A 15,325-nucleotide genomic window follows, 5' to 3' on the forward strand; every position below is an offset into this window, starting at 1 on the left:
CGTATATCTTAGCGTATATCTTGGTGTATATCTTGGCGTATATCTTGGTGTATATCTTGGCGTATATCTTGGTGTATATCTTGGCGTATATCTTGGTGTATATCTTGGCGAGAATGACCATAAAGATTCTTGAACTGGACCTTTAGTGCTGCTGTTTGATGAGGACTAACAAAGTCCCGTCCTCCTCAGGTGTCTTGGATCTGGGAACCTGTTGATGGCCAGCGGGACAACATCGCCGTGTTCCACCCGACGTACGGGCAGAGCTTTCCCAACCCGGCTTTTCGAAATCGAGTCATTTTCCTCCAGAACAGCTTGGAAAACCCGTCCATCAGGATTAAGGACCTGAGGATGTCGGACGCCGGCCGCTACACCTGCGAGTACGCCACCTACCCCTCGGGGAACGAGCAGGGGACCACCACACTCACCATGCTGGGTGAGTAGAACCTGAGCTGATGCCACGTTTAAAAAAACAGTTAATGTGACAGAAAGTAGAAGATAAACAGGTGGAATGTCACATGGTCCTCTTGGTTTGAGGTTAAAGAGACGAGGTTTCTGCTGTGCTTCCACTCCGCTTTCATCTGCCCCCCCCAACCAGCTGCTTATCTGCTCTCTGAGAACGAAAAGTTCCCGAGGAACCCCGGAGTCTAAGAAGGAGCAATTTAAAGAGATGGCAAATGTTCTGAACAAAGATGCTTCAACATAAAATAAAGATTTCCTAGAAAGACTTGAGCTAAAAAACTACGGCTCTACAGACCTCAGTGTTTACGTGGAGAGAAAAGTTTTGGAAAGGTCTTTAAACATTTTAATAACTTGTTAATTATCATCACGTGCTGTAAAAACCTGTTTCATCTTCTCCGAGTTCACCGTTCTTGTTTTTGATTCTTGTCCTTTCCGTCTGCTCAAACCTCCAGCTAACGATCACAATAATCAGATTTATCTTTCATAACGAGCTAATTCTTTTTTGAAGTGACAGAAAAACGTCTTTCTCACTCTTGTACTTGAGTTTGAAAGTTTCTGTAAACTTATAGAAAGAGCGAAACAGAAAATGCCTGTAGATAAATTAAAACTCTTTAAATGTTACAAAATGTTTCCTAATGGAGATGCTGTAAGAAGAGTCTAATATCTGAAGTTAATTTAAGCTAAATGCTCTCATTTGTCCACATTTGATTATTTGAAGTCCGCCTGTCTTCAGTAAAGGAGCTAAAACGGTTCCATCCATCCTTCTTCTTATAATTTGAGATGGAGACGTGTAGAAACTGTCCTGCAGCCACGGATGAATCGTTTCACCAAACGTAGCTGCTTTCTGTTCTCAGGTCATCGTCTTCACCCTCCTGCTGCCTTTGGGTCAAACGGGCCTCGGTTGAAAGTGATTACCACTGTACGTGTCCATAAAATGATGAAATGAGTTCTGCATTTGACTGCTTCACACGTGAGATACACCTGAGTGGAGCAGCTGTTTCAGCACCCGATTTAAAACCGAGCCCTTTACGACCCAAGGGCAGCAGGAGGGTTAACTCATTATCTAAAAAAGCAAAAAAAGATTTGTGCTGGATTTAAAACTATGACTCGTTTTCTGAATACCTGCTGAAATTTACTAATGAAGCTGCAGTTAAGTTTTTAAAGCTGAAAGAACACGAGCCAAAAGTTAAATGTAGCTAAAGGCTAGCTGAAAGCTACTAAAAGTTGACTAAATGTAGCAAAAGGCTACAAAAACCTACAACTGCAAGAAGCTTATTTTCATAGTTTGACAGTTTTTCGAAGGGAAAATCTTTGTTCAAAAACAAAAGAAGCTAAATATTCTGCAAAGAATAAAAGTTAAATAAAGCAAATAATATGGCACCCACCTCCTGAGCCAGAACTGGACCTTCGGGGGTTTCATGAAGGCCACTTTTCTCCACTGCAGCCGTAGATTCGCTTAAACTTTTCCACGCCCTGAACCAAACGGGCTTAAAGGTCCCGTCGTCGTGTGAGGCAGCCGTTCTTGGTTTGCTTTGGTGTAGAGTGCTTTAGATACTATTTGTCCAACTGTTCATTCTCCTTGGAGCTAGCTACAGCTAATAAAACCCATGCACGTCCTCTTCTAGACGAGCACTGATTATCTGTGACTAGATATTCACGGTCTGATTGCATCAACTGGACCCTGTTGATGACCGGAGCATGCAGTGAACGAATGTGTTTCACCTCTTTTTATCATCTTTCATAAATCTTTGTGGGGGGGCTGTAGCTTTTAATCTTTTGTGGACATTTTTATAAAATATTAAAATATTTGGTATCACTTTACAATAATGCTCCACTTATAGATGGCTAATAAATAGTTTATAGATGCATTATTTATTCCTCTATAAACACTTTATAAATCATTAACAGCTTATTATGCATTAATTAAGGGTGACGGAGACAAAACTGACCAGTTTCTTGTCAATTAGTGACACAAATCTGTTCACCTATATATTTCATCTAGAGTTGTTAGAATAAACATTTCAGACAAAGTTACTACCTTGTAAGCACAATACGCGTTTGTAAACCTATTTTTTTAGGATACAATATTAGTTGTATATACTTATAATGCAGTAATAAAGTACAACATATGCTAAAGAAATGGGTTTACAAATGGTTATTGTGCTTACAAGGTAGCTGGTCTGAAATGTTTAATATAACTAAATTAAATTTATAGATGAACAGATTTGTGTCTATTTGGCAAGAAACTGGTCAGTTCTGTCTGTCACCCTTAGATAATGCATAATAAGCAGTTGTTAATGATTTATAACGTGTTTATAGAATAATTAATGACGTATCTATAAACTTTTTATTAGCCTTCTCTAAGGGGAGCCTTATTGTAAAGTGGTACCGATGTTTTCTTCAATTTATTTTCAGTTATTAATCAGAAAATAATAAGTAACAAGCAGTTGGAACAACCTCTTACTGTTGAAAGAGCACACGGGGGATGTGTCGCACCTGTTAGGGAAAAGGACGGGGGTGGTTTTGGCTGCCTTGCAGAGGGATGTGGGCAAAGTTTCCTACCGGCTGCTGCTCTTGGCACAGAGCAGAGGAAGACTGGGAAATACCTGCTGGAAAGCTCGCTCGCCTTTTGTTTCGGAGCTGAGGCTGAGCCAAACGTGCTGAAACCGAGCCCGGTCCAGGTAAAAGCATTTCAAGTGCCTCCAGTCCACCGGAGAGCAGTCGGTTTCTTTCTTTTTATTGTCAGATTAGATTACATACGAACCAACCACATTAGACCTTATTGGACCCGACCAATCGGATCACGTCTTATTGGGTTTAAAGACACGACACCTCAGTGAAATCACAACTTAGTTATGTATGAATACATAATCCTAACAGTCAGTCATATACTGGTTCCAGCAGCACAGCCAGCCCATCGGATTAGCTTTTACTGGGCAGTGATTAAAGGATTTCCACGTGGCGGTGATTGACAACGCAGCATTTCAGATGAAGACCGGACAAAATAAACAGCGGCCAAATGTATTCCTCTTTATTGAAGCCAGTAGGAGTGACACTGCAGGTGAATAAACAGTCAGACGTGCTAAGATGTGCACTCGGAGGGAAAAAATATCCCTCACTTTTTAAATTTAACAAGAGTGTTAATGTGCTAAAAGGACAAACATAGAAAAAATAACAATTCTGTGAATAAATGACAGATTGGAGGACGGTTTCTGAAATGATTTCTCTCAGCCGTAAATAATGGAGCTGACCTCGCTGAGTGGAACTGGCTTTTTTTCTGTTAAACTATTAGTTTATAAAATTTGAAATAGAATCGCAGCATTAATTTGGGTCACGGTGTGAATTATGGTGATAATTACAGGGTGTTGACCTTTTTTCTTTCCATCAGTGCTTCAACACAAAATCAAGCAGGTGCTTCAGGTGGCTGAAGTCTTACAGTCCTTCAGATACTCTGCTCCTTTTTACACAATATGTAAATACTTGGAGTAAATCAGTTGAATTAAATGTGTGAATTTAGTCTATGTTTGGAGTATGGAGTCTGTGGAAACAGTATCTTACCTGTTGCAGATTGCTTTTTAAACAACTTCAATTTAAATAACTTTTTAAGGCAACGATCTCTGGGGATGTCGGTGTTTTTTTTAAATTTAATTTTATGTCTTTTGGGACGAATGAATAAAAAAAAAGCAGGTTTGCTTGAAAACGCTTTATGCCAGGCAGGGTTGCCAGATAAAAACAATAACTGCACTGCAGCTTTATTGTATTTTGCCCCATATGTGCAGAGTGAGGGTGTTATAAAATGAGGTGTGTGCTGTGTTTAGTGAACATGTGCACAGAAAAGGAGGAGCTAAAAAAGACTTGTGTTTATCTGGCAACCCTGATGCCAATCTCAAAAACCTGTCGCCTCAACAGACCAATCTGATGAGCTAACAGCTAATCTGAGCTAACACTGATTCAAAATGATCGCTGTGCTCCTAAAACGGCTCTTATCATAAATATTTCACCACGGTTCGTGTGAAACTGTAAATACCTTTACGTCCCCATCAGTTTCACATAAGATCAGTGTTCCAGTAGACATGTTGTGAAAGGCCTGCAGGAAGTTCTTCAGGCTGCAGAGAAATGGCATATAATGTGAAACTGAGAACGTTGTAAAGGTCAATGAAGCAGCGTTTGTGTGAATCGTTGTTTAAGCTGCTTTAAGACGACAGCGGTCCTTGTTGCTCTTCACACTCAGACTCGTCGTTGGCTCATCAATCTGGTCAGAACTAAACGATTTATCCAAACTGCAGCTGTCCAAAAACCTACTTTCAACTCGCATAGTTTAAAAACTGTTTCAAACGATCTGAACTTTAAAAAGGTAAATAAACAGTAAAACCATTTCAGGGGTTACAAAAACTTACAAACAAAGGCAGAAATAAGACGTTGAGCCGTTCATGTGTAGATCTGTCTGTGGTCACGTCAAGCCGCCACACGGACACGTAAAGTTTTATATTGCTCACCCACGCCGCCATTTTCAGGGACCTAACTCATGTAAACAAAGCAAATCCAGCTGTTAGGAAAATGTCTAAGTGGTGCAATTTATTCATGAGACGACAGGCATTCAGCTAAAGAACGATCAACAGGCGATCGCTTGCATACAGAATTTATTGGCCCAAAAGCAGCCAAAGAAGAGGAAATATTAGACAAACACCCACAAGCCTGAAAGAGTAAAGGCAGGATGAAAACTGCACAGGGGTCTGTTTTAGGAATAAGGTGATTGTGAAAATATTCTTAATTTAAAGTGACGATAGCTCCGAACCAAACAGGCATTTTATTACTCTGTGGCTCAGATCTTTTATTGGACATGTTGAAACCAGTAAGGCTGAGTTTTACAACCAGTTCCTAAAGTTTTCTATAACCTGTAGTCTGGTACCAAATACTTTATTAAATTTCAGTTACGTACGTGTTCTCTACTAGTATGGAGTTTATTTTACACTCCTGGACACATTTTTAAGCCACAAAACTCTTAATTTCTGGGGGATCTGAAGACTTGAGGATCCTGTCCATGTTTTAGTGTTCCAGTGTAGCTGCAGTCAGTATAAAGTGGCTAAAGCACCAGTATAAACTGCTGACGTCACGACTGGTAGACGCTCAACAGTAATCCCAGTTTAGGTCAGTCCAACGGACTTTAGTCACATGTGGGGGGGTCAGTGCCTGACCCTGTTTCTGGCAGTCATTAGGAAGTGACCCCGTGTTCCTGACCTTCTGCAAACATTTCCCTCTGCATGATGGGAAACCTGCCTGGAGATCATTGCGATACTGGGACCTGTACGAAGAGTTGGGTGGTAAATTGTTGCATAGATGTTTTTTACTCCACTACCAACAAAAGGTACTGCAACCTTTTGTTAAACAAACCAAACAGAACTTTAGTGTTTATCTTACTTTGGGTTTTCAGGAGACACAGAACGGTTCTAAACATTTCAAAAGTTCCTAAATGCAACAAAACGCAGCTTCGGTTGCGAGTCCTCAAAATGTGTTTGTGCAAGTGTGAGTTGTTTTTGAGCATTCCAGTTTTTACCAACCAGTAACAAAGTACTTTCTATTAATTGTTGTCCTTTTAGGCACTGAATGCCACCAAGTGATCTAAATAAATCTCGAGCCTAGGTTAGTGGAAGCCAACATTTGCAGCAGCCATTGATGAGTTGTCAGAACATCACACACACAGTAATCGGTGTTTAAAGGATTCCTGCGCTGAACATTTGTTTTGTTATATGTTGACAACGTGTGCAGAGTTGAGCAGATGTTTCTCGTGACGATGTCTAAACACGTGCGCAGGAGAAGCTCAAAGATTTTCATCAACCTGAACAGCTGGTCATGCGTGAACATGAAAACTTTACCAAGATCCAGAAGCGTGTATTGATTTTTCTTTCAGTATACGCCTCAAAGTAGAAATAAAATAAACGACTTGGCCGCCCTTCCCCAGGACGCAGCAGTGAATAACATTTAAAGACGACGGGAGGAGAAAACATGTTGGCAGTCACTTTGGTTTATCTGCTCTGAAGGTTTGCTTCATCAGACGTCACATTCTTACACACAATACAGTTAAAAACCTGCGTGTTGCTGATGCACGTTAATGTCATTGTGTTTAACGAGGCTGCAACGTCTACGGTCACATTAAGGTCCTCTACATGAAACCAGGCTCTTAGTGGGATAAATCTGATTTAAAACATTAGTTTTAAATCCAGTAAAGGTCGTAAAACAGTAGAATGTGAGTTACAGCGATGAGGTTCATGATGTCTTTAACTGGATAATAGCACGTTTAGGTCTAATAGGATCATAACGGTGAATTCGTCCTACGTACGTTTGCTCTCCGTTTAATGAAAGGGTTTGCCTCCAAAGTCCCCTGCAGGTCTCAGTAATTCCTCTCTCCTCCAGGGTCCATTACAAATCCATACATAAGACAAATTGTACAAACTAGGTGTCACTGTGGACACTAGGGAGCACAAGCCAGTGTATTTCTCGTGCTGGTCCCAATCCCAGCGTTGAGTCAGGAAGAGAGACCGGCGGTAAACACTTTTACTAAAACTAAGATGCGAGTTCATCCAGACGACGCCACTGGGTGGAGGATGACGACTCATGACGACCCCTGAGGAAGGAACAGCCAAAAGGAAAAGGTGATGTCACTTAACATCTTCTAGCATCTTTTAGGAGAGTTACTGATGAGTTGGCAACACAGAAAAGGGGCGGTCGGTCTCAGAAGTGTTTCAGAAAGATGTTTGGACTTGATTCTGATTGTAGTGAACGATCGTGACAGTAGGATGTTGGAGTGAGAAAATTCTGACCCAGTATTTGATGGACTGTGCCATCAGCGGTCCATCAGAGCTGGGAGAACATTTAGAGCGTTCCCGTTAACATGACTTCTCCGTTGACTGCTAATTGCTCTGTTCTTAGAAAGCCTCGGGCCAATGTAAGAGTAGGGCTCAATTTGATGCAATGTCACGAAACACATCAGGGATGGATACTCCTGACTTGTTTCAGCTTCAAGATCAATCAAATCCCTTCCTGCCACTCTGTTTTACTCTCATCCTTTCTGCCCGGCCGCTCTCTTTGCATTTCATCTGCTTCTCTGCTTTTTTCTCTGTCCTTTGACTACTTTTTATTATCTCTATAAATTTGGTCTCTCGGCTCGGCTCTCGTTTTATCGCTGTCTGTTGTATCCCGTCGTAAAAGGTTTTTGTCAGGTTTCAGAGGGAAAGCAAGTTAAATGTTTCTATTTTTAGGCTACATGCATTTTATACTTAAGATCCACTTTGAAGCTGGTTAAATGGAAGTTAATAATTTACCATTTGACAAAAGGTTAAAGGAGGGGGCTGTAATGTGGAATAATTACAATATATTTTTACAAGAATTTAAAGTATTGTGTCCCTCAGAAACTCGGGATGGTGAGATTTTTCTTATCGCCTGCCACCCATAAGTCAAATAGTGTTTTCTGTGTGTGTGTGTTTGTAATATCAGCAAAATATTCATGAATCACTGAACACATTTTAATAAAACTGTAAAACCAGGGTTGACATCTACAACTAATTAACTTCTGGAGGGAAGTCAAAGTGGCCGCCACAGCAAAGTAATCATAGCCAACATAAAAAGGACTGCAACCCAAACACTTCAAGATACTTAGGTTAAGTTTAAGATGGAGGAAGAGTCACCATGGAGACCCCTGCAGAGAGGTAGGAAGAAGTAGTCTGCATCCCATCGACTTTTGGAGTCGATGGCTGTAGCCATTAAAGAGAGTAATGTTGTGAAAGTAGCTGAGAGTCATTGAGAACGCACACACCATGGGATTATCTGTTAATGTCAAGGTTTGGTCAAAACGGACAACTTCATTTTTCAACGTCCATCCGTCCATCCATCCATCCATTCTGAAGTCGGGAATAAGTGACTCGAGCAGGGAGGTCCAGACACCTCTTCCAGCTCTTTTGGGAGGACCCCAAGGTGTTCCCAGGCCAACCTAGAGACGTAGTCTCTCCAGCGTGTTCTGGGTCTTCCCCGGGGTCTCCTCCCAGTCAGACATGCCTGAAGCACCTCCCTAGAGAGTTGCCATGGGAGCATCCTTACCCGATGCTGAACCATCTCAACTGGCTCCTCTAGATGTGGAGGAGCAGTGGTTCTACCCTGAGTCTCTCCCAGATAACTGAACTTCTCACTAGGGGTGCACAATATTGGATTTTTGGCTGATACAGATATTTTTTATATCGTTTCCTTTGTCAGAACATAGTCCTCTTATTTAGGCTTATTTGCTACAAAAATTGTGTAACAGCTGTAAGAGCTGGTGACATATATTCAGTAACAGCCATATGATATGCACAGCACTTTAACTTATATTAAATGAAAAGTGTTAAATGTTATTTATTAGCATTAGTCATCTGTGATGCTGTCTCACCTGTGGAGGTTTGTTCCAGGTTCCTATAGCTGCAGGGTGGGATCCTCTGCACTCCTGTGCATGAAGGACAGACTTTTTAACATCAAAGTTTTTGTCCATCCATTGTGCTGTAAGACTAATCATGCTAACGGGGCTAACACGACGTCCAAATGTCTGTGGTAAAACTCACCCAAGTGCTATCGGCTGTTATCTTCTCAATGATGTTGGAAATGACGGCTTGTAACTCGGGTAAGGCTACGTTGGAAAAATATCTCTGACTGGGGACGATGTGACGAGACTCAACGTAGTCCAAAACTCTTTGGAATCAACATCCTCAATGAAAAAAAAACCTTCCACGCTGCCGACATTTTGACTTCTTCCCCTCCGCCGTGATCAGATCAGGTAGGCGCACGTGACGTCATCACGTTGTGCTGGTGCTGCAGACGTCCTTGTCACTGGGTTGTCATACAAAAACAGCGTCTTTTATATCGATGAGTTATTTTGATGGATTGGCTGATGATATTTAACTTTAACACTAATATCTTTCGATACCGATACCATGCCGATAATATTGTGTATCCCTACTTCTCACCCGATCTCTAAGGGAGAGTCCGTGTACTCTGCAGAGGAAACTAATTTCTATCACCTGTATCCGTGATCTCATTCTTTCAGTCACTACCCAGAGCTCATGACCATAGGCGAGAGGAGGAACGTAGACCGTAAACAGAGAGCTTCTCCTTACAGCTCAGCTCCCTCTTCACCACAACGGACCGGTACAGAGTCCACAATACTGCAGGCGCTGCACCAGTCCGTCTGTCAGTCTCGTGCATTCTTCCCTCACTCGTGAACAAAACCCCGAGATACTTGAACTCCTCCACTTGAACCTCGACCCAAAGAGAACAAACCACCCTTCATTGTTCAACATGTTGTTTTTGTACAGTTCTATGAGACGATGATGTGACAAGGCAGTATAGAAATATCTTTAGTAGAAATATGTTAGTTTGAAACTAAAGGTGGCAGATAGACCATTCCTTTATTTTTGCTTCCTTCCAAATATAAATTTCCTCTATTTTTTCATGATATGACATTAAACCCTGTATCAGGTTTTAGATTTGAATAATTTTTAATGCTTACACCGTGTCTCTGTCAGTGAGTTGGATATCAGCGATGGCTCCACTCATCTTGATATGAAGTCCAGCTTTGACAACCGATTGACAGATTCCCTTTCAACCAATAAAATTCTGTTTCATGTCACTGTGACAGAGCTGTCAGTCAGGTGGAGTGAAAATCTCCACTCAGGCAGCTGTTGTATTAGAATTCAACAGGATTGAAAAATGCATCAACTCATGATGAAACGAACGCCAATCTGCACAGCGGGAGCCAGCTTCGATGTGTCACTGATGTTGGAATCAAAGAGCTGACGCTTGGCGCTCACCGTGGAGCTCAAGGCAAGATCTGCACCTCTGACCAGAATCAATGAGTCGCTGGTGATTGACGGGCTCCCGTCGTAAAAGTGTTTTCAGGCAACGTTTCAAAATTCGGGAGTGAATCAAGAAACGAGTGTAAAGGAGGAGGAAGTAAGGGTTGGAAAATATATAGTGTTAAATCAGAGTTTTCTCTTTCCATCTGCCAAAACAAATTGCACCACAGAGAAAGAGGCTTGTTGGAGAGGAAATCAACAAACCAAAGATCCACAGGTTTTTTTTTTTTTTTACATAAATAAAGCTTTCAGGAGTCGGACCTTTTCAGCCAAAGACCAAACGGCAGCTGTGTCTTTGTAAAATATATTCGGAAATCCTGTTAAATGTTTGCTCAGAGACATCTGGGCGACTTTCAGAGAACCGCTGATCGAGAGCACCTTTAAAAGCTCTCTAAAATGTCTGGTCTTTAAAAGGAAATGTAAAGAAATGACGACTCGTTTGCATTTAAATGACCTTTTTTTGTCTTCTCCATTTTTCTGTTCTTCCAGCTAAGCCCAAGAACTCGGCCAAAGTCGTGACAGTCCAGGCCAGCCGTAAGTCAGTGGTGGTGGCCCAGTGCGAGGCGGTGGACGGGAAACCAGCGGCCACCATCAAGTGGCTGGCGTCAGTGGGAGGAAATCATTCGACGACCACCATGAACGGGCCGGACGGCACAGTGACGGTTCGGAGCGAGTACCGGCTGGTCCCCACAGCGGCGGATAACGACAGGGAGGTCACCTGCATGGTGGAGCAGAGGACGCAGGAGCGGCCGTGGGCTCAGACGCTCAGACTTTCTGTGGAGTGTGAGTAAAACCCAAACACTCTGAAGATCACTCATGTGTCTGTTCACTTCTGTAGCAGTTTTATTGGAGAGTGCCAGATTCTACAGTACTGTAGAATGGCAGCACCTGTTATTATCCACCTGACTTAGGGTTTCCTAACTTTATTTATTTACATCTTAGTCTTCCATCAACTTTAATGTGACCCGAACCGCAACTTGTACCCTCACAAATTTATATCAAAACGACCGGCTTGGTGCCATCATGTATGCTCTTACCGTTTATTGGCGTTTCAAGTTACCATGGCAACGTGATTTGCAAACGAAGACGCCATTTTTCCCATGGACACTTGTTAAACTGTGGTTGTGAGGTCACATGACTTGGAGTGGAGAGCTCCCTGAAGTAACGTAGAAACTCGCTGTTGGATTTGTTTGAAACTCACTAAAAGTAATCATCAGATAAATGTCTAGAACGGATTCATGTGTGGAGCCATTTTGATTCAAGATGGCTGCCACAGCTGCCTCAGCAAACACAAACTTGACTAACTCAGTCATTCTTGGAGATATTGAGCTGAAATTTAATATGGTCCTAGCTGAGAGCAAGTTGTTATATGTTCCTGATACAGATCAAAAATCCAAGATGGACACCTTAGCTAAAAGGGGAAAAATACGATGACTCAGCCATTTTTAGAGCTATTCAGCTGAAATGTGGTGTACTGGCAGCTGAGAGCGAACCCCAACACATAAATCAAAATGTTTAAATTGGCAGCAGCCTGGCAGTCCCCGTCCAAGTTTCAACAGGAACGTTCTAGTTCCGCCTATATTCACAAGAAGACAAGTGCATCATGGGTAAATACATTCATAAACCAAAAACTTGTCAGTAATGCAGAAAGAAAACATAATGGTGTTAATGTGGTGAAGTCTTTTTATAATAATTTAAGTGTAAAACCATTGTTTTTTTACACGTCATTCAAAGGCAGGATGTAATGTCGTTTAGTTTCTGTTTGTCTGTAAACTTTCTCTTGCCCCGCCCATAACTTCTGATCCACTCGAGATAATTTAAACTTCCAACACGTATGCATCACCACCAGATGGAGTCTTGTTTTTACACTTTTCAACGATCCAGCTCTAAGGTCAAGGCCACAAATCAAGGTCATAGTTAAAACAAGGTCTTGTCCAGGCCATTGCTCCAGATTGCTGTGTGATAGTTTGTGGATGGTTGTACATTCAGTATGCTAGGTGAAGGATGCTATGCTATATTCAGTATGCTTTTGTTGCATTTCTAATGCAACAAAAAAAAGCAGAAATATAAAACTTCTTTCATTTGAAGAAAATATTATATTTTAAAGACGCCAGTTAAGCTGATAAGATTATTACGAAGAGCATTTAATAAACTGTGGAAAATCTTTCGGCTATAACTAAATTATTCATCTTTAGCTTTATATCATTAAACCAAGCAAACGAGACGTTTTGCTTCCTAACAGCATTAGGGACCTTATATTTGGTAAAGACACGAGGTATCAACGATAAGAATTGCCCCTAAATCCAACTTTGAACTGTTCAACTGATCCCTTTTCATGTAATTTGCAAACTAAGACACTTTTGTTCTCAAATAGCTTGCTATAATCACATAATTATCCTTCCATTATGGGGGTTTTGCTAATTTTATTTTGCTTTTTAATCCACTTTGGATTAACCGTTCAACAGCAGGACACGATTAAATAGAGCATCCTCAATCTTCTGTTTCTTTGTGAATTTTAATTTCTAAACGTGACGAATGGATCAACGCAGACGGGAACGCCACAGTTTGTCAGCAAACAAAACAAATGCTCGTGTCAACTCTGTTTTAAACCAAATATCCAAACTTTAAATACCTGCTAACAAGAAGTAACTTTTATAAAATTAATTTTTTTGTTCTTGGAGATTCATGTTTACTCCACTGTCATTTAATTAGTTGGATTTGAGGAGGATTTAAATGTAATACAGTTTTTAGTTTGATCTTAAAAAAGATTTCAGAACTGCTTCTTTACTTCCAAACGTTGAACAGTTTGTTTCTGGTTATCTTTTTGGATCTGAACTCGTATGGATGACGGTCAAACTGCATGTGAAGCTGCTGGTGAAGACAACCATGAAGATATAAAAATAACTGTACGCAAGCTGCAAAAAGACTCATCAAGCTGCCAGATGCTGTACAGCTCTGTAAGAAGAAGTTTTACCATAAATGCATGTCTTGTTTTGGATTTTGGTCCCGTATGAACATGTGGTGGGTAGAACCAGGAGCATTAGATGCAGTTTAATGTTAAATTTACTTTGATCCTTTTTTGTTTTATCTCCAAATATCTGTGGTTAAAAAAATAATAATTGAGAAATTACATTTCCTGCAAAAAAAGCAGTGTGAATGCTTTTTGCTGAAGAACTTGATGAAAAACTGCTGAAATGAGCTAAAAAGATGCTGAAATGTAGCTGAACTAGAAGGACAAGCCTAAGTTAGAAAAAAGCAGAAAGAACAGATATTTGCTGAATTATGTTTAAACAGAAATGAGCACAAAAATTAGGAAATTAGCTTAAAAAGCTGAAATTAACAACAGTTTAAAAAAAAAAAAGAAAAGTAGCTAAAACGGCCAAAAAAAAGGCTGAAATTACAAGGAAGTGCAGAGAGCACGTTTTTGCTGAATTAGTCTGAAAAAAGTTTAAATGAGTGCAAAAAAATGTGGAATTAGCTGAAAAAGATTAAATTGGCATAGAACAGCTAAACAGTAGATGAAATGGTAGAAAAAGCTGAAACTTGCAGAAATAAGCTGAAAGGAGCATAACAAGCTGCAATTAACAGAGAGAAGTTAGAAGAAACACAAAAATGTTGTAGTTATCAGAAAGAATCAAAGGAGCACAAAACCGATGAAAGTAGCTGAAGAAAAAGTTTAAATTTGCAGAAGAAAATGTGAAAGGAGCAGTAAAAGGTTGTAAACAGATTTTAAGAGCTGAAGGATGTAAAATGAGCTCATTAAATTTTCTATGAGGAAAAATGGCAGAAAAGACTAAATATTTCAAAAAGCTAAAGTTACATCAATACCAAAAGTCATAGCAGGGTTGTGCTGAAAGAGCTGAATGTTTTGATAAACAGCTTCAAAACTGTGGGACGAGAATCGTGCTAAAAACATACAAAAGAAAAATGGATGACAACAGAGTGAATGCTGCTTGAACATTCACACGATTAAAATGGATCACATTTTGCCCAAACACATAAAATCAATGATCATTTCCAAGACTCACTATTCAAACTTTCTTTTTTCTGCTATTGTGACGTGAGGTGAGATGAGTACAACAATGGTATTAATATAATAATATTTTACTCCATGTTTTTTCTGCACATTTGTACTTTGATGCATCTTATTTTACTGTTCAGGCTGTTTACAAGTTGCTTACATGTCCTGTATTCACTCACCGGGGTACGGAAATAAAGTCCACATTTCACGAGATGCATAAACATGTTGACTTTCTCTTCTGGGTCAGATTTAGCCTAAATTTGATTCAGAAGTGTGGAAATAAAATGATGCTGGGAGTCGAGTCGCTCAAGAGAGAAATGAGCAAAATGTCCTTGAGCTCAAACTGCTGCTCGTAATTTACAGAGTCACAAAACACACAGGGATTCTCTGCTGCGTTCTGGTGGTGCAAGGGATGTATGGTGCGAGAGACTGATGGTGCGAGGGACGTATGGTGCAAGGGACGGGCGGTGCGAGGGACGGGTGGTGTGAGGGGCGGATGGTGCCTGGAATGGGTGATGCAATGGAAGGGTGGTGCATGGGACATGTGGTGCATGGGACGTGTGGTGTGAGGGACGGGTGGGGCGAGGGACTGGTGGTGTGAGGGGCAGATGGTGCCTTGGACGGGTGATGCAATGGAAGGGTGGTGAGTGGGACGTGTGGTGTGTGGGATGTGTGGTGCGTGGGACATGTGTGAGGGACGGGTGGTGTGAGGGGCAGATGGTGCCTGGGATGGGTGATGTGATGGAAGGGTGGTGCGTGGAACGGGTGGTGCGTGGGACGTGTGGTGCCTGGGACTGGTGATGTGATGGAAGGGTGGTGCGTGGGACATGTGGTGCCTGGGACGGGTGATGTGATGGATAGGTGGTGTGTGGGATGTGTGGTGCGTGGGACATGTGTGAGGGATGGGTGGTGTGAGGGGCAGATGGTGCCTGGGACGGGTGATGTGATGGAAGGGTGGTGCGTGGGACGT

At 41.3% G+C, this 15,325-nt stretch overlaps 1 protein-coding gene across 1 annotated transcript in view; it reads left to right on the top strand.

The window, feature by feature from the left end:
- The window catches only part of pvrl2l (PVR cell adhesion molecule related 2 like), an 82,983-nt gene that overhangs the window by 30,777 nt on the left and 36,881 nt on the right, over positions 1 to 15,325 (top strand). Inside the window, exons 2-3 of the mRNA XM_037693057.1 lie at positions 164 to 433; positions 10,824 to 11,117. Of these exons, the coding sequence (XP_037548985.1) occupies positions 164 to 433; positions 10,824 to 11,117 (564 nt within the window). The remainder of the gene's footprint in view (positions 1 to 163; positions 434 to 10,823; positions 11,118 to 15,325) is intronic.

The sequence above is a fragment of the Nematolebias whitei genome, chromosome 19 (genome assembly GCF_014905685.2).
Source record: "Nematolebias whitei isolate Nwh7 chromosome 19, NemWhi1, whole genome shotgun sequence".
Classification (NCBI taxonomy): domain Eukaryota; kingdom Metazoa; phylum Chordata; class Actinopteri; order Cyprinodontiformes; family Rivulidae; genus Nematolebias; species Nematolebias whitei.